A 27,033-nucleotide genomic window follows, 5' to 3' on the forward strand; every position below is an offset into this window, starting at 1 on the left:
CCTCGTCCTCCATGCCAAGAGGCACCCCGTTCGAAGGTGCAGCCAAAGTCGACGGTCGAACCAATTTCAGATGCATTTCACAGATTGTGCCGCATTGAGGCATCGGGTGGCATAAGAAAAACAACTTCTTTGCTGCACCACCACCACGTCGATGGCCCCAAACGACATCGACGATTATGCGCCCATTCTATGCCATTTTTTTTGTCTTTTTTGAAAGGCCCAGCCCTTTTTCCCCGGACTTCTGTAGCCGTCTGTGGCCACGGAGTGCGGGTGCGGGGAGTGCGAGGAGTTTCTGGCGTCTGGGCTTAGGATCGGAGCGATTTGCGAGTAAGGTGGTGGTTTAGAAAATTTTGAAATACGAACACACAGACAACCGGAAGTTTCTCCGAATGTCTCCTGGACTCGGACTCGTCCAGGCCCGCCCGAGGCCACAGAGCCCGCACAGCCGACATGAGCCTGGGCCATGAGCCTGGGTGACAAAAATAAACATCAAAACCGACCCCCCGGTCCGATTGGTTGGTGGGTCGGCGACACGTTTCCTCCCGGTTTCAGACCCCCACAAATGAGCCGAGATTGGAGGATTCCGATTTTTATCTCACCGCTCGTCCGACGACGACGACGACGACCACGATGATCACTAAACCGATGATGGTCCAATGAAACACCGCTAGGAGCCGGGGGATCCAGATCCAGGGATCCGGATGCTGGCCCATTTCGGTCCAGCGAACGAATCACGCAGCCGGCGAGGGAGAGAGGGGGGAAGGATGGTGACGTTAGTGGAATATGTTTTATTTTCGCTCCACAGCCCACAGCCATCGGGTATATCGGTTGGATTGGCCGATGGCCATCCTCAAGCACACCTCCAGCCAAGTGAGGAGGACACGGGACATGGGGACAATAATTCAAACGAGCACAGACCGGAGCACAGAAAAGCCTGAAACACATACACACAGACACACGCGAGCGCACGCGAGCACTAGCCTGACACATTGCAGAAGGGACAATGCCAACGGCGCGAGTGGTGGCCAGACCACGAGGTGATACTCCGGGGGGGGGGGGGGGGGGAAGGTGAGGTCCACATAAAGGAGAAGCAAAAATAACAATTCGATTTGTGGATGTGGAAACGATCCAACGAGCTGCTGCTGGCACTGCAACTACTGCTGCATCCCTGCGCTGTCGCGACCACTACTACACCGGTGCTGTTCCTGCTGCTACTCCTGCTGCTGCTGCTGCTGCTGCTGCTGCTGCTACTGTTCCTGCTGTTATCCAGGGGCCACCACACCACAAACCGGGTTAGTGATTGCAGCGCGCGCACACACCATCGAAGGGATACTCTCCCGCCCGGTGGTGGAAAGGAGGAACGGAATTGCATTCAATGCACTCTGCAGCAGCAGCAGCACCGGCAGCCCATGGGAATGGATATGCAGAGTGTTGGCCGCACCGCCGGTTCGTTCGTTCGTTCGTTCGTTCGCTTCCTTTTCAATTGGTCACTTATTGCTTTTTGCCTGCCGTCGCTGCCATATTTCCCACCTACCCAGTGGGGGGTTACGCGCTCGCTGCATAAATGCAATCGATCGACGACAACGACCCGGGCTATATAGATTGGAGCCAGGAGTTCCCCGTTTCCTCTCCCACTTCCCATTTGGGAGAGAGGCGTTTAAAGTGGCCAGGATATGGCCAGGCAGGCAGGCAGGCAGGCAGGCAGGACTCGCGACCGGTCCTCACGGGGCCATGATTTGACCTTACTGGCATTATCAGCCAATTGTTGTTGTTGTTGTTGCACATTGTTGTTGTTGTTGCTATTGACATCGGTATTCATAACTCATCACCCGGGCAACCCGGGCCCTAAGTTCCTCTACAACGCCCTGCCTGCTGCTCCAGTGCTGGGGCACGCAGCATCCGCAATCCCTGGCAACCGTCCGTCGCGTAGCGTCGTGTACATTCCGGCGCGTGCGTTTCCAACATCGCGCACATCACGTTTGATTATCGCTTCATTAAGAATGCTACTTAATTATCAACATTTATCCGAATATCATTAATTAATTAACTATTTATAAACATGACCTTCTCTCGCGTGTGTCGCACCGTCCCTGTGCACCGCATGCTGCGTCCCGTGTGATGATGCGTGTTTCGTTTGTTGTCGTCGTTGCTTGGAGTTTTTTTCCCCCCTCCCCACGAAGCGGTGGGGTTTTCCGGGGGAAAATGCGTAAATTTCGACACCCGGACAAGTGTGTTGCCGTGTGATGCCGTGTATGACGAATGTGGGATGCCCGTCGACCCCGGGAAGCGACAAGCGCCCGCCAAGAGCCATCATTATTGTCGTCATTATTATTATTAATAAGGTGTGCAATAAGGTTTCCTTCTTTTTGTGAATTCTTTCGCCTCCCGTTTTGTGTGCTGTCGAACCATCGCCGTGCGCCATTCCTGTGCTGTGCATTGAAAAACCAATCACTGACTGACTGACGCTGGACGCGGGAAGAGGGAACGGGGATGAAAAATGCATCACAACATTCGTACATCGTGGGACGCGCACGCGGTCGCAACCTGTACATAATAACGAATTAATAATTTGTGTGTTCCGCTCACGGATGCACGGATGGCCGGTGGTCGGGCATCGCGGTCACCGCACGGTCCGCTTATAATCTGCCACCATAATGTTATGCCGTTGCGTGCTTCGGTTGCGGTGGCATTACTGGCAGAAAACGACCGGTTTGCTTAATGTGTCACAGAGCGCCATTTTGTGACAAAAATTAAAACATCTCCCCAATTAATGCTTAAGCAACTGGCGCGGCGTTGCCTGCGTGCTCGAGAATCCAATCCCGCACGACGGGACACTAAAGATGGCCCCATGAACACACACACACACACACACACATCAAGCAGTGCCAGTGAGTGGATTATGTTATTTACATAATGCATCGCTCCTCTCTCCCAGCGTTCTCACGCTAATTTAATCGCCGGCATAGCAAACCCGGATACCCTACCAGGAGACCACTATAAATTTGATTAAAAGCCGACGCGCCATATTTACCTTTAAAAGCGCATTTCAATCACAGCAGCCATTGGCCGGTGCTTCAGGTCCGCCTGGTGCGTACCTTAAAGCCTACTAGGATGCTTCACCGGTGGCGTTCATCGTCGTTGTCGTCGCCATCGTTTGCTAAACAATCGCGTCCCAAAAACTTCCCAGCCACTCTCTCAATACGGCTGCTGCGGTGGCCATCAAAGTAGGCTTTTCAAATAAAAACGGATCGTTTTCTATTACCCCCTGGGCCCGGTTCGATCCGGTTCGCGAACGGTCTCTCTCGCTGCTGCTGCTGCTGCTGCTGCTCAACGCATAGCCTATTATGTTGGCAAATTTCATTAAGGGAATGCGAAGGAAATGGAGCAGCCCTCCGTACCGGCAGCACCTCAACTCCGTTGGTTGGCCTTTATTATTATTCCATATCGGTCGTGATAAGTTTCAAACGGCCACAAATCGGGCCCAGGCCGCCGGTCCAATGACCTCTACCTACCGCTCCCCTTCCCCCGCTCTAAACTAGCTTGAAAGCGATAAATAACGATAAAAATTAAACGAATGTGTTAAAACTACCGGCGACCAACCGGCCGACCGATCGACCGGTCGGGCCCAACCGCTCCTCCGGGCTCACCGTGAAAGCATCAGATGAAAAGCGAAAGGGAGAAGTTATCCTGGGGCGGAGGAGGATAGGGCGACCTCCGAACAATTTGGAAGCCAAAAAGTCATTATCGAAAACATGGTACCCCAGAGCCCCGAGTCGAGGGCAACAACACGGTGGCACGATACGCGCACACACACACGCACACACACACACACACTTATACGAGCGTGCTCCCAAAAACCCACGCATTAGGGGGAGGACAAGGACGAACCAATCCGAGAGGCACCACGAGTGGAATCACGAGACACACGTACAGAATACACACACACACATACGTACCGAACCCCAATGTCGGGCTAAACGGTTCGTTGTTAACGTTTCGGTTTTTTGGAAAGTTTGCATCCCGTGTCCAGCAGCAGCAGCAGCAGTAGCAGAGTGCGTTTGGGAAATTTTAATAAAATGCCTTTATCACACACATATGACCCCGAGTGTTGCTGTCCTCGAGGCACACAGGGGAGCAACAGCAAAGGAATGCAGTGAAACATTTTCATATTCAACGCCGAAAACACTTCGCCACGTGGCCCTATCGACATCCGCGTGGCAACAGATCGAAAGGACAGCCGCTGTGTAGACGCTGATCCTGGGAAATTTGGACTATTTTAGGATGCATTTTGAAGGACGAAACGTCGGCGTCACTGTGTGATTGCCCCGGAAATTCCATTTAAATCGCGCCGACCACCACACAGACATTTTGAAGCTTTTTTCAACTTTCCCCGCCTCCTGCGATGCCAAAGGACTAATAACCCACATCACCAGATAGCCTATGGCCAGAAAATTGACCCTTACGCTGATGGTATTATGGTGCATGAATTGTTAATGTAAAGTGAATAGGATCGTTAATTAAGCGTTCTACAGCCTGTCTTTATCTCACACTACCAGTCATCTGCCGACGCTTCGTCAGACGCACACATTCACTTTAAACACGAGACCATGCTAAAGCCGAACGATGTCTACTTCGATGACATCATCGATTAATTGCGCGGGCTTATCGAGAGCGCGCGCGGCATCGCAAATCCAAGGGATGTTCCGGATGTTTTCAATTTAAAGAATAAAGAATCTTTAATCTAGGGTAAACGACGTATCCTGTGTGTTTAATATGTGTAGCACCATGTTTGTGATATCGATAGAAGGATTTATTAGCTGCAAACGCGCCGGGTTTGGCGATGCGATAGATTCGTTACGAAGTACCGATGTCCGCGGTTACTGCGTTCGTCTTAAACGTATCCTGCTGAGCGTACCGCACCGTTGTCATCGTCGATACACGCCATCGCACTTGGGACGATTGATTTCCGTAAGACACACCTCCATCTGAAACTGTAACACAATGTTGAAACAAACGTCAATCAGTTGCACAAGTATTTGCTGGTTTTCCAAAAATATTCATAAAGAACGCATACCTCTACAGGATCAGGAAGGACCGGTCTGCTGGTTGGTTGTACCGTATAGTAAATGATTTCCTAACTCACTAACTCCCATCCCACGCGCGCTCCTGCTGCTGCTGCTGTTTGCTGACTAGGGGGACACAACCGCAACAAGGGACTCACATTACGCCGGTGGTCCTCCACGGTTGATCCACTCCATCTCCACCTCATCGATCGGTTTTCGACGATAGCGAGCCGGCAGCTGCCACTCCTCGATCGCTTCTCCGGACGATACCGAGCGGGCGTGCTAAAAATGGAATCACCAGGGAGATTAGCTAACCAGCAACAGGCCGGAGAGAAGAGAGGGGGGGAGGGGTCCCAGGCGCACAAGGTACAGAACAATCGTCGTCACGTCCCATGAAAGCGGCCAGGGGGGCCGGACCGCTGAACTATAAACAATTATGTAATCGCAGTAGGCGGCTGAACGTAAAAGTCCGAAAGCCCGGCTACTACGATTTGCGCCGCTTTCGGTCGGCGACGATTAGAACATGCCCCCCTCCCCGAGACCTGGCCCCACTAGCTGCAAGAAGTACACTTACCGCGGGTGTGGCTGCCGCGGAAGTACCGGCCGCACCGCCCGTCGACTGGCTGGCGACGTCCAGGAAGGGTCCACCTTTGCGGAACTTGATCAGCGGGATTCGTCGTGCGGAGGATAGGAGTGCTGCCGCGCGTAACATGACCATGGTGTTTTGGGATAGCCGGTGAGGTGAGGGAACGAAGTGCGCTCTCCGCTGTGGTGTTGGCGCTGGCGGCCCCCGGGCGATCAACGAAACACGTTCGCAATCACGTTGGATCACGGTTAAAAACGGAATTCACGGATTTGTGATGATGTTGTGATGAAAACGTTCTTGAAGCCAAAAAAAAAAGGAATTTTTGCTGACAGCTGACGGAACTGTCAAAGCCAGGTGGCTTTGCAGAAAATGAGATGGCTTTGAAAACGAATCCGTTAACTTAGCGTCCGTTAACCCCACGACCGCGTAAAATTACTTCAAATTATGGCCCGCAAATCGATCCTTTCATTCATTAACATTAAAATGTATTTTACGAGTATCAAAGGGTGTCCCGGAATGGAACTCGGTCGTTTCACTTGCGCTTTCGACACTTGGCTCGGCCGCGACGCCGCTTCGCTCCCGGTGTCTTCGGTGAGGTCCCGTTCGTGGCCGCCGCCGTCGCCGCTGATGCCGTCTTTTTGTAGCTCCGTGAGATGGCCCTGCTGGCACTGGCAGCGCTGTGCATTCCGCCGAAACTCGGTTTGCGGCTTGTGATGAGATCCTGCGAGACGAGTTCCGCCAGTACCCCTTCGTGGGCCAGCATCGAGAGGAAGGTACAGATGAACTCGTCATAGTTGTGTGTCCGCCGGCAATCGTCCAGCTTGAAGCGATCACGCTTCTCATTCTCATCGCATAGATGCTGCTCGGTGATCGTGATCTCCGATTCGAGGTTCTTCAGCAGCGACAGCAGATCCTTGGGAGAGAAGGTACCCGCACCGATGAACGATGATCCCGGAGGGGACGGTGGTGGTTCTTGATGATCCGGTTCTTGCTTGATCGCGCTGCTTTCACCGACGATCTCCACCGAATCTGACGAGCTGTTCATAGAAACCAGCGTTTCCAGCTCTTTCGTCATCGTCACCGATGATGCTGCCGATGGGGACGGTGGTTGTTGAGTGGCTAGAGGTTTCGTGGTGTCACTTTGGTCCTTCGACGGCTGCTCTTCCTTGAATGCCAACAGTTCCGAGTACTCGGACGAAAGCTTCACGGGAGATTCCGGTTCCTGCTTTATAGCGGTACTTTCCCCTTCTTTCTTAACCGTCGACGCCGATGTCTGTTCCTTCTTTTCCGATTTCAGTAGTTTCTCCAGCGCGGCCGAAACGATGGTTTGATTCGTGCGGAGCATTTTTAGCTTGTGCGTGATGGCAATGCGCCGATCCGGTACCACGGCCATCAGATTGAACCGGATATCCTGCTCACCGGTTGTGATGCCCAGCCGATCGGACATAACACGTCGGAATTTGTCCGTCCATGCTTCCTTCTCATCCCACGGTCCGTGATCCATCGGGAATGGCTTCAATCCATCCAGTTCGAACAGATGGCCATCGATTGGGACGAACGAAACGAAGTGAAATGCCTCTCCGGTGAAGCGACCCGTGCTAACGCCCGAATTACGATCCATCCGACGGCGGGCCTGCGGCATCGCGTGTGAATTGTGTGCACAGGCCAACTCCGGTGTGTTGCCGATCGCCAATCCCTTATTCTCCGGTCCCATACCCTTCGTGTGCATCTTTAACCGGCTGAGCGTCGTTCCGAGATCGATGTCGGAACAGTTCAGCAGCACCGACAGCAGGGCGTGCGTCGCACAGCTGTTCGGGACCACCTGCTGAGCGAAGAAAATGTTGTTCACCGCATCCTCGTCCTTCACGTAGATATCGGTCGTTTCGACAATCTTGCGCCGGGCACGCCGTTCCTCGATCCAGCGAAACAGAAAGATAAACCCGTACACCTGGCCCTCCAGGGCCTTCTGTAGATCGTAGATCTCCTCCACCTGCACACCCTTCACACCGAAGTCCTCAAGCAGCAGTGTGAACAGCCCCGGATCACTCTCCAGCTCCAGCCACCCATCCGTCAGTCGGTTGATATCGACCGGCATTGCCGCCGTCGTCCTCGTCTTCGTCGCCGCCTGATGACGAAAAGTGGCCAAAATCACAAAAGAAACGACTTCTTTGATCCGGAAAAGATCCGAAATCCGTTTTTCCGCAAGCACCGCTGTTTTGTTTTGTTTACCTTTTTATGACAGGAGAATCGATCAAGAAAGTTCATCGATTTTTTTCTGTCGTCCAGTATCGAAGTCGCCGAAACATAAACGCACATTTCTACTCGAAATAAAATTTTTGAATTGATTCGAGCAGTCGAGCTCGTACTCTTTTTTGAACGAAACCCGTTTCGCACACGTTTCTTGTTTTTTGAGCACGTGTTTTGCTAATTTCCTAAGCGCACTTATATGATTGAACCCAAGCTTTGTGGAACTCTACGGTTTTGATAAGTTTATTATTGTTTTCATGTTTGATGTTTTTCGGTCGCCTCGCTTCCTATTTCAGCTCTGATTTCATATCTCGATCTGCTTTGTGCTCCACGCCTTAACTACTCACTTTCTGCGCGCTCTACTATTGATTGCGATGTCTAAAAATAAGTGAAAAAAAAAACAAAACTATTTCGATTCATATTCTAAGTTGCTATTGCTGTTGTGCTGTTGTGGCCTGCTACTCTGCTGTCACTGTTCGCCTTTTTATGCTCATCAAGAACACTGAAATGAAATTTGGCAAAACTGACCCTCTCTCCCTCTCGATGTGCTGCCGCTGCACAACAGCTTCTTTGCCGCCCCCTGGCTTGGTGAATTCTTTACTAGACACACGCACACTCACACACGCTTACAATCACACATCCTCCCCCACCTACTTACAACTCAGTAACAGTGGTGGCAGTGTCAAGGCTATTCTACTCTTCTCTACGCTACACACTCTTCTACAACTCAACAGGTCAAGGCAACGTAAGTGAAATAAGGATTCAATCGACAGAAAAAGGCTCGTGAAACCGCGAGATGCCGTCTCTTGACTGACTCGCTGACACCAGCGCACGTATGTGTTCTGTGCTGATGACAACGCTATCTATTCGGCGCGTCTCACGTTTGATTAATCCATTGCATCGAACTGTATAAGCCTAGCTAAGGGGATCGTGCGATTCCAATATGTGCGCGTTTGTGGTCTCCTTCTGTGATGAGTAGTATTGGCAGGCAATGGCCTGACCTTCTGCATTTGTCCTTCTTCTATTGTGATGTGCACGAGAGAACTACCTTACAATGTCTTTGTGTTCAGTTGACTGTTGCCGTGTGTGCGCGCGCTGTTATTTCTGTCGTATCGTTGAGGAAGGTAGGATTGCTCCTTTGCAACACGCTTAGCGGTAACGTTTCCCTGCCTTTTCAACCTCAACGAGAAGGAACATTATGTTTGGTTCAAATGGCCTAGCGCGGTTGCTTGAGTAGAACAGTAACAAATTGCACCTTAAAAAAGCACCGAAAATCCTCTTCCGGTTGATCCTTACCCTTCCTAGATTTATGTGTTTCTTATCCTAATTCGAACGCGTTTATTTCCACTTGCGTTCTCTCCTAGTACCTCTCCCCAAACCTTAAGTGTTCCTCTGAGAACTGGTCTGGCCTGCGTTCTGGTGGCGGGATTCGAATCGATTACTGTGTGTAAAGATGGTAACGGAACCAACTCCGTCTTCTAGTAAACTGAGAAACGTTCTACGTCTACAAGCTTTACGGCGACCTTCGCATTACCCCCCACTCCCCCCATCGAAGCCGCTCTACGACCGATTGTAACAACGGCACATTCCATTTCGTCACATACCAAACAGATGAAAATGGTTTGAAAAAAGAAAGCGTTTACATGCCCCTCCAAGAGACGTACTACGTTGAACCAAGGCAAACGGCGAGCGCTAATGGTAGATGACTTCAGCTCGATGCCGACACTTGTTCTACCTTCTTGACAGATTCTTCCACCGTCACAGTGGACGCTTTAGCGCCGTCATCGGACTGTTCCTCGAATGGTATTCCAGCGGCTGTCTTTTGCATCGTTTCCGTCAGCATACGATCTACTTCTTCCTGATTGGCTTGAACTGCTGCCGGGCCGGGAGTCGTCGTCGTTGCTGATGCGGTCGCGGCATCCTTTTGGCGCTTCTCAATCTCACTCTTGAAATTGGCTATCTCTTTGGGGCTGCAAACAATCGAACAACAACAATTAGAAACCTTCATAAACGATTCTAGCGGCGTTCCTCACTAACCAACCTACCTAATTTGTACGAAGATGATACCGTTGATCACATTCAGCATATCGAGCACCGAGCCCATAGACGGGGGCTGAATGTGAATCGGAGGCAATCCACTGTTACGCAGGTTCCCGTTAGCGCACACCATCTTCTTCTGCAGTACGACCGCTTGTTGCGTCAGGTGGCGCAAACACTCGAACGATTCCTGTGTCTTTTCATGCTCATCGCCAAACTGTTTGGAAAAAGAACAACATTAAGACAATTCAGTTATCGAAACGACTTCAGCGTCAGCGCCTCATTGTGCATTACCTGTTGCTTGTAGATGGCATATGTTTCCTTTTCGTTAGTTAGTGCCGATCGGAAATCACCCATACAGCTATAGGTTCGTGCTACCAGATGGTAGCTAACAGCCACCTTGAGCGATTTTTCACCGTGGTACCGGATATTGAGGGCCAGCGCATGCTCCAAAAAGCGCAGCGACAACTCATACTCGCCGACGGCATGCAGGATCAAACTTATATTGCTCTAAGAACCGAAAGGAAGATAGAGAAAGGCAGAAAGATGTAATAATCCATCAACGAGAGCTCTTCGTAGCATTAACTTACATCCATGAGGGCAATGTCCGGATGGTTCTCTCCACACACAATCGTCGCCAGATAGCGTGCACGGTAAAGCAGTTTAAGCGCCGTGGTTATTTGGCTATTGGCGAAGCAGTACAATGCAAGATGTGCCTGAAATTAGATAAAAGAAAGAAGATAAATACCAGAACCACTACGGCACCGCAATACAAGCTACTTACATATTCCGAGATGGTATAAGGATGATCGATTCCATTGACACGCTCACTCATCAGCACCGCTCGCTGCTGGATGCCAAGTGCTTCCTGTGGATCGCCCATGATGTAGCTTAACCGAGCCAGCATCCGCAGGCACTGAGCATTCTCCGAATGGATCGCACCGTACACGTTATTCAGTAGGTTCAGCGCTTCACTAATCAGCCCATAACCATCCTGGAAGTAACCCTGCTGTATCTTCGTTTGCCCCGTCGTGTAGAAATTGTACGCATCGCTGGCACGTGGATTGATGTGCTTCACCACCGGGAACACGTTCACGATGTCTGTGTCGGAGAACGTGGCGCGATTCTTAAGCTCAAAGTTGTATTCCCGCAGTAGCACCTGGACTCCCGTCTTCAGGCAGAACGCTCGCAGCAGACTAACCTTCTGCAGCTTGAAATGCCCGATCAGGTGGTCGATCGACTCGATTGTCGTCACGGAAGGCACGGTCAGCTCGTAGCCCCAGTACGATTTCAGCTCCTGCTTAATCTGTCCCCAGAGCGCCTTCGAGGTAAGCGTCTGCCACTCGCTGCTATCGTTGGCCGGCGTCTGGAACGCCGCCTTACCTCCACTGCCACTCTTTCCCCGTTTGTTCTGCTTGCCGCCGCCCTGCTTTTTGGTTGTCTTCGAACCAAACTCATCTAATCCGCCCGGGCCAATCCCATTGGCGGCACTGGTCGTCGCTACCCAACCATTGTTCGATACGGTGAGGAAGCAATTCAAAAAATGACTAATTGCGGACGCCATACTCAGCATATCCGTCTGCTGCATGTACACCGTGAAGATGTGCCGGGTGGCACGTACGATCAGCTCCGAAACTGCGATCGTGTGCAGATACTCGAGCTGCTTGATCTTTGCCAACAGATCGGCCACCTTGCCCAGGTAGCGAACGTTGATGCCACGGCTGTGCAGCGTTTCTGTCAGCGTGACACCATCCATCGGGGCGGACGAGTGATCGAGACACTCGTGCACGAAGCTGGGTATCTGATGCTTCACCAGGAACTCGGCCGCATCCTTCACAAGTTGCTTCTGTTTGCGTAGTGAGCAGGCAGGCCCGGCTGCACCACCATCCACCACATGGCGAATGCCCGGGGAGTACACGTCCGGATTGAAGCGAATATCGAACTCGTACTCCTTCAGCGATCCCACCGCTTCACACACGCGCTTCACCACCTCTTTGCTTTCATTCATCTCCTCACTCGAGGCCAATGATTCGACCAGCGTCTTCGTTCCAGCAGCGCTTCCTGCAGCCGCCGCAGCTGCCGCTGCCGCCTGCTTGATTGCGCTTTCCGTTTTTTTCAACGCCTTCTCATCGGCCAAATCCGAGTCTGCGGCCGTAACTAGCTCCTTGGATGCCGTCGTCGTAGCAACCGTCGACTCCGATTCGACAGCCTTCAACGCTTCCTTTGCCTCGGTCGCATTGGCCTTGCTTTGGTCTTGCTTTTTCTTTACGCACTGCTGCAACTGTATGGCCGCGTGCTTCATAAACATCAGATAGCGATTCTCGACGAACGCTTCCAATAGCTCCTGCCGCAGGCTGCACAGTTTGTGCCGATGTTCGATCGGGAAGCCCATCGCTTGGCTTTCCTTGCCCAGCACCGTCTCATCCTCATCATCTCCCTCGCCCTTCGATAGCACAAGGAAGTTCACATCCGGTGGGAAGGTACGCAACAGATCCAGAATATAGTGGCGACCATCGTTACCGATGATACCCTTACACTCGACCGACGAGCACAGCTCGATTGCCTCGCCCTTATCATTGTACACACTGTGGGGCAGCACCTTCAGATGCTTACCGGCACTGTTTAGCAGCTCCAGGTACTTCGGGTGTGTCAGCACCGTTTTGCCAAAGTCTATCGATCCGTACACCACCGATTGCTCTTGTTCACGCTCCAGTATACCAGGGATGATGGATTGTGCCGTCACGCGATACCCCCGGTAATCGATCACAACCGTACCGAGAGTGTAAAGCCCCTCGACATCGACCGCACTGTACACGCGCACTCCGTGCAGATCGTTACGCGGAGCGACAAAGGCCGCTGCATCACCTCCCAGTTCCTTGTAGTGATCGCGCACGTCAAACCCGAGTGAGAAGAAAATGTTATTCCAGATAAACATCTGCATCTTCGATTCTTCGCCTGGATTGATGGCCATTACGTTGCCATCGATGACGGCCATCGCACCACGAGTCGCAGCCGTCACAAAATCACTATGCACCTTGAAGATGGCTCTTTCACGCAGCAGACGCTCCGGCAGCGTCGCTCGCGGTAGCTCGCGCGTCGTCTGTAGCTCCTCGTTCCAGTCGCGCGTTTGGCCGGGAATGTGTTCCTCGTAGCCAAGCTTCGAGGAGAACGTATCCTCGGCCCGGATCGCATCGATCGTGTGTTCCAGTGCCGGTGCAGCCCACGTATACACTTGATAGGGTGTCGCGACACGCTCGAACGGATGTCGCTGTGTGCGTTTTTTCTGCATCAACGGGAAGCACCGGCGGAAGGTGGGCGATATCTGCGACAGCAAATCGATCAACGAATGTGAGAGGTAACTCGGGGAGGCTGGCCGTGGATCGAACGTATCATCCGTCGATTGATTGACGTAGAAGCCCCTGGGGCACGCGGACAGATGGAACCGCTTATCCTCCATCGTAACCACGTACAGATACATCAGATCGCCATGTAGTTTGCGTGGTCCAGGCGGTGGATTCCATGCCGACGTCGTCAGAACCTTCAGTGGCTGGGGAGATCCCTTTTTGCCCGTACCCGGTTGCAACGGTAACAGCGGTCGCTCCTGGGCACCCGGCATAATGAAATCTGGTGGCGTACAGTCAACACTGTCCTGGCGTAGCTTCTTCTTCTCCAGTATATCTCCCTGTGTGATCGTATTGAGGAAGGTAAGCGAATTGCAGTCCACGCCATTGTACGCATCGGCCGGATCAAGCGATTTCAACAGATCACGCACATGGCGCACGTGTATGCGAGCTTCACGCATCGTGTACGGTTCCTCGACCACCTTGATCACCGAACCTTCCTTAAGGCCCTCGATGTTTTTCAGTTCTGCAAAGTTATCGAGCGTCGTGTTACCGAGCTGCAGCGAAAAGCACGTTCGGTGGCATGTATCCTCGCGATCCATCAGCAGCTGGTGTATCTCCTGCACCAGCTCCATGCTCGACACCTGAATCGACAGTGATTCCACACCCGGCGAAAGGATCTGCACCGTGAAGCCAGTCTCTTGCATCAAGCGCATCACATCGTTCGAATCGTCCTCTGCACCGCCTCCACCAGCAACACCGGCACCCTTCGTCTTATCACCGCCAGTAGCATTTCCATCGGCACCGGTAGCCTCGCCGCTGCCCGTTGTCGTTTCCGATTCCTCTGAGCTGTTATGACCGTTGACTCCATTCTCGACATGACCATTCGCAGTGACCGTTGTTGATCCGGCCGCCGGTGGCGATTTCGCTTTGCCATTCTGTTGCTTTTTGTTCCGTGAACCTCCTGTAAAGGGCGAAAGATGAATGGATGAAGCATATTAAATGGAATGCTATCGCTTCTGCCGACTGCCAAGGAGTGCTCCAATGATTACTAGCCCACATGAATAGTGTTTAGTGATCTTTTTTACACCAAGACGCCGAGAGAATGTGAAGACCAATCGCCCTGCCTTCGTTGCTACGAAGCAACGCTGAATCGCCTTAGTGATAGTGACGATGATCTTTTTCAGTACACCACAACATAGCGCCCCAAAATGTTCGTATCGATGCAACGATACGCAGCTAAAAATAGATGCAATCGGAAGATGAAAAAATCAAATTTAACCATCAACCGTCATCGTCAATAGCATCGCATGGGTACGAGACGCGATGATGATTGTCTGCGTTTAATTTGTTTTGGTAGAGCATTCCACCATCCGTGACACGAGTGAGGACAGAGACGCGGAGGACCTTGAACTTTACGAATCTCTTGCATTCGCTTGCATTCGTGACACTTCGCCATATTTTAAAAAAGGGGTAGAAACGAAGCCTTTGTCCGAATGTTTTAAGCAATTCATTCGGCCTTTCAACACCGTTGTGCCTTCCTCCTAAACGTTGTTTACAATAGCAGCGCTGGCGTGCTGCAGTCAGCGTTACGCGGATGGACAGCACAGGCTGTGACTTCTGTTTAACTGTATAATTAGCTGCCAGGCATCATAGTAAGCTGCAGGTCGTGTCCAACCAGAAGACTACCAACTGAAACGGCGCCGAGGCGCCATTAGGGTGTCCTCCGTAGCATGAATACGGGTGTAGAAAGTGGTGTTTCTGATTTCTTCCCAATAGAGGACCCCATTTGAAAGGTGCTAACGAAGCTGCAAAATGGTTCGCTACTGGCCCCTGGGCGGAACTGGACGAAATGGAGAAGTGTTGCTACGAACAACAGAGACTCTAAGCAGCACCATGATGTTGGGCGAGAGATAAGGCTTCGTATTACCTTGTTCTCGTTACGCGCTCACGAGGCGTAGGGCGCTCTCGACGACACCACCATTCAGGGAATAAAAAAGAAATTTGGTTTTGCCGTTCGGTATGGTAAAAGCTTATTTTAGAACTTGTCCATCCATCTATCGGTCTATTCTGGGACGCGCCACGACTGGTGCTGCGCCCTCCCCTGGTGTGTGACTTCGATTTTCCGAAAGACAAGTAAAACCCCGCGTTGGCATTAGAGTCGACCGTACACGGGTACTGAAAATAGAAATAACCATCCATCATGGATGGATGGATGGATGAATGCGCGGCGTTTCTCTAGTAACGGAAAAAGTGCAGCAAAAGTGCACGTTCTCTGCATGGGTGTAAATGACCACGTGCACGTGAAAGTGACACACACAGACACACATACGTGGCGCCTTATGGCAATGTCTGCAAAATTACTCTCCACCACAATCCCATCGCAGTACCCATTGATTGATGCATGGGAATGCACTGAAGCAGGAGTGGACACACTCGGCCCTCTTCGATTGGATTCTTCGGTTGCTATCGACATTCATCAACCATGAATTGCGAGTGGACCACCCATTTCCTTGGGCGCCGTGTGCCGGCCGGTCACTCCAGACGGCAAACAACACGCTGAAACGCATCGTAACTGCCCCCCCCCCTCCCCCCACCGGGTCGAACATGATTGCAACCGTCACATTTGCATTTTGTGTCGTGAAGATGTGAGATGGGGGTCATCGAATGCAAACGAATGTATTGGCCTGTTGGGTGCAAACCAATGCGGCTAATGCATTCCTTGTTTCGAGATGTTTCCACTCCGAGATGGCACACCCCGGCGGCGCAGTTTCCGGTTGTAGAGGCGCCCCCGAAGCGGACAGACGATTTACATTTCTCTCCAGTTTGACCAGACGAACCACAAAGTTACAACAGAAAAGCCGTTACAAAGCCGCTGGGGGTTGATACCGCCGTGTATTGATAGAAAGGGAATCAATCAAGCATGAAGCGACTACCATCGTTTGCTGATATGATGTTGATGATGATGATGTGAAATACGTTTCATCTTTGCTAGTGCGGCGGCTGGTGACCGGTGCTCTCCACCACCAGATGCAAACCACCACACCCATACTTCTTTTACCAGGGTGGAGATACCCCTCACCCTTTCCGGGTTGATATGGCGACGTTATGGCCACCACAGGAGCCACAATGATAGTGTGCGAGACCTGTTTACCAATGGGGAAGATCGCCTTCGCTGGCGCGTCCTGGTTGAGGCGCCCGCAATATGCGCTTCTTCTTGTTGCCATCACACCCTTTCATTTTGGTTTTATTTGGTCAGTCTATCAGCCAGGTTCCTCTGCACTGACCCGCCCCCGGCCTCCCCGGCTTACTGCGGTAGGTTAGGCGGTTATGTGGTGGAGAGATAAGCGAAGCTTCAAGCTGCAGCAAGCCGGCCATTCTATCTGGAAGTGGTAATTTCTATGGAAAAGAAGAATGTCTCGTGAAGATGGCCGTTCCCATGCTTATCTCGCCCAACGAATCGGTTATCTTATGCTCCATTCTGAACAGCAGGATGGAATACTCGTCCCATCCCCTTTGCCAATGCCACACCTGTCCGTAGGGTTATGCTTGACAGAGAAAAGAAGTCAAGTGAGTACCCTATTTCCTCGGCCTTTTATTTACAAAAAGAAAGCATTATAATTTCCCTGTTAATGATTCCGATAGAACGGAGGTGATGCAACGTATAGAGCACCTCCCACCGGTTTCATCATCAGATGGGACTTTATCAATCTCAGCAACAAGCATCATAACCGCTGCACAATCATATGTACCGGGCCGGGCCGGTAACACGCAGCAGGCCGGATCGTCTCGCGCGCGCCTGACAAACGTAGCAGTCACATGGTGGTTCGCACCTCCTCCTCTCGCTCGCACTCTCCGAGGGGGTTGACGAAGTATTTCTCGCTCTTGCAAACATGCCGCTGCTAAGCGAGAGCGTGCTGGATGCTGAATACCGATGCATGCTGGCAGGAGTGGAGTTGACCAAGATTACATGAGATTGCATCATTCCCAACTGCGAGGACACGGCATCAAATCGAAGGATGGACAATAGACAATACCAACGAAACAACGAAAATGTGCCTCTATTCTATTGCTCAACATTAGGAGCGATACAAGAGAGAGAGAAGGTTCTCAGGACGGGTGAGAGGAAATCTCGTCTTGGCTGCTGCGATGTGTTGCGACGCCCGCGTGTGTGCATGTGTGTCGCTTGGTGAGCATAAAATTTGAATCTAGCCCTCCAGCGACTTCCACCCCGCCGTAATTGATCATTTTGACCGCGAGGTGTACCGTCCGTCGCGTTGTGTCCTCTCCTCGGGCCGTAACAAAGAGACCAACACGCACACAAGCGGGCGAGTGCGCGCACACACCCGGAAATACTTTGAAACCCCCGAAGACCGCATGACCGACAGCAGAATCATCGGGTTTAGGAATATATTTTGGCCATGAGACTAGGGGGAACGTTCCAGGACGGCACCGGCGGATGGTCACAGGGGAAGCAGAAGAATCGAACGGCGTGTGCGAGCCGTGCACACCGTCCGTCAGACGGGAAACCGTGTAATTACGTAACCGATTATATGACTGCTCGGCGACGACGACGGGCGCGCATGGTTTTTTCTCCGTGCACGCGGTCTTTCCGGGGCCCTTCTCGGATCCGGATTTTTCGCCGGTATTGATCCCTCTTCTAATCGATTCGCCACAAACGCACGCACATACAACACCCGGTATCGACGGGGAGTTGTGATAACCACGAGGTTCACGGAGACGACGGTAGTATGATGAGCTAACCTTTCTTCTTGCTACCAGCGGAATCCGCTCCAGCCACGGAGGGGCTACTGCTTTCGACGGTGGCCGGTGGGGCAGTCGTCTCCACTCCGCCGTCTTCCGAAGGGACATTTTCGCTTTTCAGAGTCATTTTTCGATCCAACACTTTTGCTTTTCCTTGGCGTGTTCTGCTGTCTGCTGTCTGTCGGTTGCACAAGAAGGTTGCTTCGATTTCGGGGGAAGAAAACGTTCCGCGCTCGCACTATCCTGCGACCCTCAGCACTGCTTTCCACACCACATATGCACACCGAGCCGGTAAACGGGTTGAGGCGGTGGTGGCGATACCGATTCCACAAAACTCGTCCTCCGCGATACAGGACCGTCCGGCTTTTCACGTCTTTCCGATTCCCGATTTGTTTGTTGAAGGCGCACTCGCACGGTGTCTTCACGTTCCGAACAAAATTGATTTAAAAAATAGAAAAATGAATGAACAATTTTGATAACCGAGGGAAATGGCCCAGTGGGAGCATGAGAGAAAAAGCTCACTATAGAATGACGGTCGGAGCTCACTCACCGCCATACTGAGAAAGGCCAAGACGGACGAAGGACGATTTCATCGACCGGAATCCTTTAGTTTTCGTGTGGAGGTAAAAAATAAATATCTACATCTTAACCGATCTACTAGATATGTAACAGCTCCCTTCCCTTCATCCCAAAAGTTCCCTCGGCTATTTAACCGGTAAATTTTTAAATATTTAACCCCTGAAAGTATGCAATTAAAGCTTGCCAACCTACCGCATCGGTTGAGATGTAAATATGTTTTTTCCCCAGATGGATCGTTTATCCTGCTATCATTAGAACAATAGATACTGAACAATAGACCGCTCATTACTGCGCTGCGGTTCTCCGATTCAAAATCGTCGTTAGCAACCCCAGCACACCTTAAAAATTCAATACACGAATCAACATTTATTTGCTCTACTACTGACGCGCAGCTCGTAATCATCACGATTGTGTGCACATTGTTTGGCAAAACACACCGACTAACACAACACACCATCCAATAGGGAGGGAGCAAGAAAAGAAAACAATTAAGGGATCAACGATTGTTTGTAAAAACCTAGAACACAAAAAACATTCTTATACATCCTAGGATCCTGCCTTCCGGGGCAGGGCTACTTTTTTCTAGAAAATGATATTTACGTTACACACGCTGGTTGACCACTACCACCGACGTCGTCCCCGCCAGCGGTGCCCTGGGCTACAGGCTGCTGCTGCTGTGGTTGCTGCTGGTGAGGTGAAGGCGCGGCCACTGGCACAGGTCCTCTTGGCACGTGATGGTGGTGATGGTGGTGCTGGACGATCGTCACCGGTCGTGGATCTTCGTGTGGGTCCGCAGATTCGACAGCTGGGTAAAGGCCTTCGGACAGCGCCGGCACTGGAACGGCCGTTCCCCGGTGTGTGACCGCCGGTGACGCTTCAGGTCCTCGTTCGATCGAAACATGTTCGAGCAGTACTCGCAACTGAAGATCCTCTCGGCAGCGATCGGGTGGGTGCGCAGATGGTGCCTCAAATCTTCCGCCTGTGCAAAGGTGTTCGTACACTTGTCACACTTAAAACGGTTCGCTCGGATGTGCAGCTTTGCGTGAACCTTCAGGTTACGATTGTATTTAAAGGTCTTACCACAGATATCACAGCCGTACGGTCGATCGGTAATCGTCCCGCCACCACCGCTGCCGATGCCCTTATGTCCGGGAACCGATGGCAGGTCCTTGATGAACGTTGCAGGTGCAACTGCTGCTCCTCCTCCTGTCGGTGACGCTGATTGTGGTTCCGGTGGCGTATCTTCACCCTCGATGGCACCGTCACCAGTGGCCATTCCATCCCGAAGCTCACATTCGTTTTGATCGGTTTTCTCCTTCCCTGTTTTCACCAGTGGCGGTACCTTGAAATGCAGCTTCCGGTGTTTGATCAGCGATGGGTACTGCGAGTAACCCTTGAAGCAAACATCACACCGATAACGCCTTCCAGAAGCCCGTCCTCCAACGACTGTTCCACCGACCACTCCTTCGCCTGATCCTGCAACTCCTGCTGTATCACCCGGTTGATCACTTCCGACGGCCCCGAGCAGCATTTGCTGCAATTCCAGTGGTGCCCTCAGTGCAATCTCATACCGCAGCAAATCAGACAAGGCTTCCGAGAGTGTCGGAGTGGCTAGTGCCGTCACTGGCGGTGTTACGGCCAGTACCGGGCTCGGTGAACCGCCCTGAGAAGTGGTGACGAGCCTTGCTGGTTCCGTGCGTAGCGCCGGCTCCGCCCCGGTACACTTCGGATGGTGCAGATCGAGAACCTTCTGCGTGCGGAATGTTCGGTCACACCGGTCACACTTGTAGATGACGGTAGGCTTGAGATGTGTCTTACGATGCGACAGGAGATTCGCCTTCTGGGCGAATCCTTTCGAGCAAATATCGCACGTGTACGGCTTCTCACCGGTGTGTACCCGCACGTGCCGTTTCCAGTCCTCCTTGTTCTTGAAGCTCTTCGGGCACATCTCACACTTGAACATCTTCTCCATGATGCCCTCGCTGTGGGACTGTAGGTGCGCCAGCAGATTGCCTTCCTTGGCAAACGACTTCGAACAGAGCGTACAGCGGAATTTGTCCTTGAGGCACTTGGCACTGTGCGCCGTCAGGTTGTCCAGCACGGTGAAACTCTTCAGACACAAATGGCACTTGTAGGGTTTAACCTGAAATGGGGAAGAAGAAAGCTAAGCATGAACCACCACCACCACCACGAGGCCTAGGCCAATCCAGAAGTAGCAGCTGCAGCAGCAGTTCCTTACTTTGGAGTGAGTCTTCCGGTGGGAGCGCAGATTGGAGAGCTGCGAGAAGCCTCGGTTACATATTTCACACTTGTGCGGTCGTTCACCGGTATGGATGCGCATATGCAACCGGAGCTGTACGTTGTACTTGAAGGATTTCGAACAGATATCGCAGGCATAGCTCTTCTCGTTCGTGTGCGTATCGAGGTGATTGAGCAGATTGCCCCGATTTACAAACACCTTGGCACACTTAGGGCAACTATACGCCGGTTTACCACCAGCCCCAGCAGTTGCCACTGGCGGACCGACCACATTCCGGTCCATGATGGTGTCCACCGTACCACGTGTATGCTGATTGTCCAGGAGATGCGTATGGCTGTGGACGAGTAGATGATGGTGCACCTTGAAGGATTTCGGGCACACCTCACACACGTACCGCCCTCCATCATCTTCCTCATCTTCTTCTTCGTCCTCCTCATCCTCCTCTTCCACGTCTTCTTCGCCTTCCTCACCATCGGTGCCATCGCTTTTCAGTGACAAGCTCTGATGAAGCTGCCCAACTCCACTGTTAACCGTTGCTGTTCGATAATCTTCCGCCATGGTGGGAGGTTTCTCTTCATCTGGCGGTTCCTGTTTGCCGAGCGGCTGAGTGGCCATTCCATTAGTCCTTGCTGCTGCCGCAGCAGCAGCAGCAGCGGCTGCGGCCAGGGCACAGTTTAACTCCGCTATTGGTATGACACCGAGACGACACTGTTGTTGAGGAGCATGAGGTTGCGGTTGCGGTTGCGGTTGGGGTGGTGGTGGTGGTAGTCCTGCCACCACCAACGGTGTTGACGTATCTTCCGGTTCCCTTTTTATCATCCCGCCACCGGCAAGTACCGCGCCACCATTGCAGCTGCCCGCCATATCGAACGAGGCCAGTGCGCTCCGCAGGAAGTCATCGTTGGCGATGCAGCGCTCGCGGAAGCGCACATACTCGTCCAGCTTGTTGGCGCACAGTTTGCACACGAACATGGGCAGGTTGCGCTCGTAGATGATCTGGATCGAGGTGCAATCGTAGATCTTCTTCGTGAGCAGAATGTTGGGGAAGAGATTGGCGTAGAACAGGGGCTCCATGTGTGCTTCATTTTTTAAACACAGGCGGCAGATATCATTATTTGTGTTACCGTAGCGTTTTGTAAAGCTGGAATATAGGCAGAAAAAGAGGTATTTACTGATTTTGCAATAAAATGTGAAAATCATAATATAATTTAAAAAATACATAAGAACATAAAAACGCACTAATTGGCGTCATAAAGTGGGAATTGTGCGCATCCACCGCGCCATCTTTGATTCGTTTTTTAGCGCCAGTATCGCGTATCTTGAAGCGAAAGCTTTCAGGATGATGTATCCCCGCGTCCCCCCCCCCCCCAACCCTCATCCGGGGAAGGATATTAAAAAAGAATGCTGCTCCCTCGCGAACCGAGAACGAGAGAGGATGCGGAAGCGGTAGCATGCGAGATTTGCTCTTGCGCCTCGCGTGTCTACTACCGACGACAAACAATAATCCATCCTCACCTCCCTCCCCACAAAGCGACCCCAACACTTGCACAACGGCCGTGTCGGACGACCATCTCTTTCCGTGACTCCACCGCGCCGCCATCCTCGGTGCTGCACACACTTACATCTTATTTTTATTGATCGATAAATCTTCTGCCATGTTGCCGCCACGCCACGGGGACGAAGACTTGCTTGCTGCTTTTGTTGCTGAAGTGAGTGAGAAAGTGAGCTCCACGTTACGTTTGTTTGGCTCGCTTGCTGGTAAGGCAAATTAACAGAATGTAGTCCATTTTGTTGAAACAAAAACTCCACTTTACGGCACTTCCAGCAGCCTACACATGCCTTTTGCTGATGGCAAAGTAGCGTAATTGCACCCCACACACACACGCACATACACACTCGTTTCAACTCATTTCCATTTTCCTGCTTTAATTGCTTTCGAACCTCTCGACCGTAATTCAAAACCGGACATGACCCCAAAGAAGGTCACACATTTTGCACATCCTTTTTTTAACCATACCGATAACCAAAAACAAATGATAAAATGCGAAGCACTATAAACAGCAAATGAACTGGGGGAGCCAGAACAAGTCCTCGCTGGTTGTCATGTCCTTTCGCGAGCCAAGCGACAAATGGCCAGCAGGATTGGAAATGAATGAATTTTCCGACCCCATCGCGATGGAGAAACACACTTTCTTTCTCTTTCTGTTACTCTCTTGCACACAAACTCTCTCTCTGGTTTTCCTCTGGCAGTTTTCCAGTTCGGTGAGAGTTTTCCGCTCGTTACAAGTTGTTTTTGAATCCACGAACACCAACAGCCACATTCTTGAGTAGCACGTGCTTCGAGTTGGAGCAAGTTTGTGGTTCAGCAAGGGCTCCATTGAATTTTAACGGATAAAATATTAACAAAGAAATGATGATTTGAGATCATAAAATATAAATACAAATATGCCGTTTAATGATTTTTTTTATTTCGAATGCATTTTTTTTATTATTAGATTTTCGGGGTGACCGTTCTTCCGGGTGAAGGACCGATAGTCGCTAGCGTTTCGCGTGCAAGCTGGACCGCCTAAGATGAAACCTGAGTGGAGTTCTTTCCGAATAACTTCTTAAGATTAGATCCGGGTGGAGCGGGTCATACGCTATGGTAATCACCGGTCTCCACGGAATCTTTCCTATTGTGAAACACCAAAACAACCTCCTGTTGGTTTCTCTTCTTCGCTGTGAAACTCCTGTTGAATTCTCAAATGAAGGTATTGATATATTCCAAGATTTATCCCACCCCTAGGTTTTTGAAGATTTTCGACTGTAAATCCTACATCTTCTATCGTAAACCGCAAGATCTGTGTTTTTCTTGAAGGTTTAATTCCTTCCATTCCTTCCTTGCAGGAAGAACATTCCTCTTTCAGTTCAAATTTTTGATAATTATTTCAATGAGAGATCGACGATCAGATCATATATTGCATTAATAAAGGAATCACGCTTTACCACAGGCTCATGTTGATACGCGTAAATGTTTAAGTACAATTACAATTACTAAGCCACTGTATTTTTTACAAGCAGTCTCTCTCTCTGTATACTGGTGGAATCAATACGCCGTTTTCGATACATAGCATACGATACATACGATAGCAAACACCCCTATTCCCTACAAATAAACTATCTCACCGTGCATACATGATTTAGTTGGATGTGGCACGCATTTACTTTAAATCGGCGGCGTGCTAGATGAGCGGCCGGATTTTACTTTCTCTGTCAGGAGTTTACTTACTGTTAGAAGCCGGCTAGAAACAACTGGCAACTGGCTACTTGATGATCCAATGATTTAGTTGGAGCGAAACAGTTTAACTTACTGTTGGCGGTTGGCTAGAAACATAGCTTGCTTGTTAACTTGGGCCCGAAAACGGTGTAAACTGTTTAGTGTATCAACATTATACATACGATTCATTTTCTGGCAATAGCTTCCAGATGCCCACCAATCCCGGATATCAGACCCACTAGAAGCAAACCTTCTCCTCTGATGTTCTCCTCCCTGGATGTTCATCTCGATGTATGGGGGAAAATCGCTACATCGCAGGATTTCCGCTCGGACGCGCGGAAACAGTTGCTTTCTTGCCTATTGGCACACAGTGATTCCTTACAGGAATTGACCGAAACACCGGTAACGTGGTGCAGGGACCAATTTGGTCATAATACTGTTGCAAGGATCCTTCCGGAGCATGCAGCATGCGGCTCATGTTGAAATCGTACTGACAGTACATGACCTGCCGCTCCTGGTAGTATCGATACAATTCAGCCTCATTCGGAATGTCACGCTGGGGGCACTCCGGCACGCAGATGCTAACCCCGTTGTATCCAAAGGTGTACTTGTAGGGTCTACCTGTCATATTCATGCCGGACAGAGGCAAGCCGGAAACCGGTTGATTGTCAACGCCGCAAATGTTACCGAACGAGTCTGAAACCACATCATCCGTCTTTGTAGATGGGGGCGGCTCCGTCGATCGAGGTTGGGTGAAATACATGTAGCAGGCCTGCAGAATAAATGGTACCAATTATCAGGCCACTCAGATCGCATGTTTTCAAACAAAACGATAACTTTCTTCTACGATCTACCTTTAATACTCACCACACCAAATACCACAAAAATTACCACAACAACGACCAATCCTATTATTTTCAACAGACGAGGAAAACGAGGTGATCTTGCTGGGCTGGTTGGCTCGTCCGGGTGGTTTGCTGACTGGTTAATATTTACGGGGTTGCCCATTTTACAGATTCCTCCAGATACAGATGATTCCTCCTGCTCCTCCTCCTCCTCTTCCTTCTCCTTCTTCTTCTTCAGAGAGAGTTTAGTGCACAAATTTAGAGTACGACTTTCAGCTCTGATCCAGCTTCCTGGGCCTTCGCAAACTATTCAGAGGATGTAGACTTCTTGTCTTTACAGGACCGGCCACAGACAGAGTCCACAGATGATTCCGTTTGGGATTAAGTTTGCGTCAGCCAAAATTGTACTTGCACCTAACGAGCTGCACTTTGCACAAAAACCCTTTTTCTGGCGTTTCGTTTGTGTCACCTCCTTTTCCTTTTGCGGTTTACACTAGCCTCTGCAGCTGCACTCGGTCCCGTCTCATAGCGGTTTATGACTACGATATGACGATTACGGATGACTTGCATTATTGTCTGCTCTCGGAAGAATTTCCGCCTTTTCTTCTTCAAATTCGGCGCGAAAATTTAAATTACCCCTGCGCGAATTTACCCCTGGGCGGATTTACCCCTGCGCGAATTTACCCTTGGGCGAATTTACCCCTGCGCGGATTGAACCACTTGTTTTGAAAAATGGGCGCGAACTTATGACAGTTCAGCAGTTTGACATTCAGCACAGGTGATCAACTACCCCTATAAAACGGAAGATCAGCATACGGTGATTTATCATAATACTCTTTTTTACAGGACCAAAAGATCATTGTGCGAAAACGTAAATTAAGCTATTTGGAAGGAGAAGGGTGAATAAAAAACACTTCTTAAATTATAACTAAAACTCTAATGTAGAAATTCATCCCCCTCCATCCTCCTTAATGGTTGAATTTAAAGTTTAAAACTGTTGGCTCTGTGAAAAAGAGAACTATAATAAATCACCCAGGGGCTGTTTTTCCGTTTTATCTACTGATTCTTTTCATTCAAAAACCCTTCAACCTTCAACCACAATAAATCGGTGTTGCTAAAATTAGCTAGAGTTTAGCGAGAAACACAATTCCAAATCAAACATGGATATAGCGGACGTTACACGGATCTGCCGTTTGTGCGTTGGTGATCTTTGTACGCCGTCCACGGCCAGTATTAATGTGTTGGACTTTCCGGATATTCAATCCCTCGTCAAGGATCACTACTCAGTAGAGGTAAAAACTGATAATAGCGGCTTCTTTTCGGTACACATCTCGTGTACATTCGTTGTATCATTTCTTATGTCTCTTTGTAGATACTTCCTACAGATAAATGCACTACGTCGATCTGCATGGGGTGCTACATCAACCTACAGAAAAGGCATGAGTTTCGGTTGAAGTACAAGAGCTCTAAAAAGCGATTTCGGATGAATCAACTGATACTGCGCGGTCAGATGGAAGCGTTTTCCAAAAAAACCGCCCCTCCGGTGTCGGAGTCCTTTTCGACAGACACGACGCAAGACACGGCGGAAGTCGTGTTGGAAGATACGGGGGAAGTCGCGATGGAAGTCGAGGAGGCCAATGAAAGTTTGGAGGAGCCCATCACCGAGGAACAGTTTGAAGCACAAGTAGCCTATTCTCAAGAAGCCCAAGTTACATCGGCGTCTGCTGTAGAAACCGAACCGCAGCACACAACTAGGGAAGCCAGTGACACAGCCGTCGCATTCGACCGAAGTGAAGATGGAATCGATGAGCTCGTGGCCAGCGCTAGCCTAGATCTCCTGCGTCCCGTGATCGTCGATTGTCTTAAAGAACCCCTGTACCTAGAGGCATTGAAACCTGTTTTTCTCTCGAAGGATCTTAACTATCAGTTGGATTATCATTGCCCCAAATGTTTTCATGTGTTCTCCAGAAAGAACTCTCTCGTCAGACATTTTAAAAGGAATACGTGTTTGCGCTGCTGCCGATACTGTAGGGAATATATTAACTCCCCCGACAA

The 27,033-nt window shown here is 50.6% G+C and overlaps 5 protein-coding genes across 6 annotated transcripts in view; 1 reads left to right on the forward strand and 4 right to left on the reverse strand.

The window, feature by feature from the left end:
• LOC125955960 (growth factor receptor-bound protein 2) overlaps positions 1-27,033 on the reverse strand; it is a 130,024-nt gene that overhangs the window by 44,444 nt on the left and 58,547 nt on the right. The window lies entirely within an intron of this gene.
• Positions 4,747-5,948, reverse strand: LOC125955980 (alpha-ketoglutarate dehydrogenase component 4). Its single transcript, XM_049687360.1, has 3 exons — positions 5,638-5,948; positions 5,075-5,345; positions 4,747-4,991 (listed from the first exon to the last, which is right to left on the reverse strand). The coding sequence occupies exons 1-2, from the start codon at positions 5,779-5,781 to the stop codon at positions 5,223-5,225; spliced, it is 267 nt and encodes an 88-aa protein (XP_049543317.1). The 5' UTR covers positions 5,782-5,948; the 3' UTR covers positions 4,747-4,991; positions 5,075-5,222.
• LOC125955924 (ubiquitin carboxyl-terminal hydrolase calypso) lies at positions 6,148-8,021 on the reverse strand. Its single transcript, XM_049687263.1, has one exon. It carries the CDS (start codon positions 7,742-7,744, stop codon positions 6,182-6,184), a length of 1,563 nt encoding a protein of 520 aa, XP_049543220.1. The 5' UTR covers positions 7,745-8,021; the 3' UTR covers positions 6,148-6,181.
• The window catches only part of LOC125955891 (clustered mitochondria protein homolog), a 164,219-nt gene continuing 145,297 nt past the window's right edge, over positions 8,112-27,033 (reverse strand). The window contains exons 1-11 of one of the 2 annotated variants that reach the window (XM_049687196.1): positions 25,001-25,658; positions 24,571-24,905; positions 22,154-22,195; positions 20,857-22,018; positions 19,385-20,760; positions 18,039-18,151; positions 10,718-14,238; positions 10,524-10,649; positions 10,228-10,443; positions 9,942-10,150; positions 8,112-9,866 (exon numbers count right to left, since the gene is read on the reverse strand). In XM_049687196.1, coding sequence (XP_049543153.1) covers positions 9,605-9,866; positions 9,942-10,150; positions 10,228-10,443; positions 10,524-10,649; positions 10,718-14,238; positions 18,039-18,151; positions 19,385-20,760; positions 20,857-22,018; positions 22,154-22,195; positions 24,571-24,905; positions 25,001-25,141 — 7,503 coding nt within the window. In that variant the 5' untranslated portion in view covers positions 25,142-25,658 and the 3' untranslated portion in view covers positions 8,112-9,604. Of the gene's footprint in view, positions 9,867-9,941; positions 10,151-10,227; positions 10,444-10,523; positions 10,650-10,717; positions 14,239-18,038; positions 18,152-19,384; positions 20,761-20,856; positions 22,019-22,153; positions 22,196-24,570; positions 24,906-25,000; positions 25,659-27,033 lie in introns of those variants that run through there. The other variant, XM_049687195.1, reaches the window with a different exon arrangement.
• The window catches only part of LOC125955948 (uncharacterized), a 1,164-nt gene continuing 221 nt past the window's right edge, over positions 26,091-27,033 (forward strand). The window contains exons 1-2 of the mRNA XM_049687319.1: positions 26,091-26,270; positions 26,351-27,033. The exon at positions 26,351-27,033 is cut by the window's right edge and continues 221 nt beyond it. Of these exons, the coding sequence (XP_049543276.1) occupies positions 26,139-26,270; positions 26,351-27,033 (815 nt within the window). The 5' untranslated portion in view covers positions 26,091-26,138. The remainder of the gene's footprint in view (positions 26,271-26,350) is intronic.

The sequence above is a fragment of the Anopheles darlingi genome, chromosome 3 (assembly GCF_943734745.1).
Source record: "Anopheles darlingi chromosome 3, idAnoDarlMG_H_01, whole genome shotgun sequence".
Lineage (NCBI taxonomy): Eukaryota > Metazoa > Arthropoda > Insecta > Diptera > Culicidae > Anopheles > Anopheles darlingi.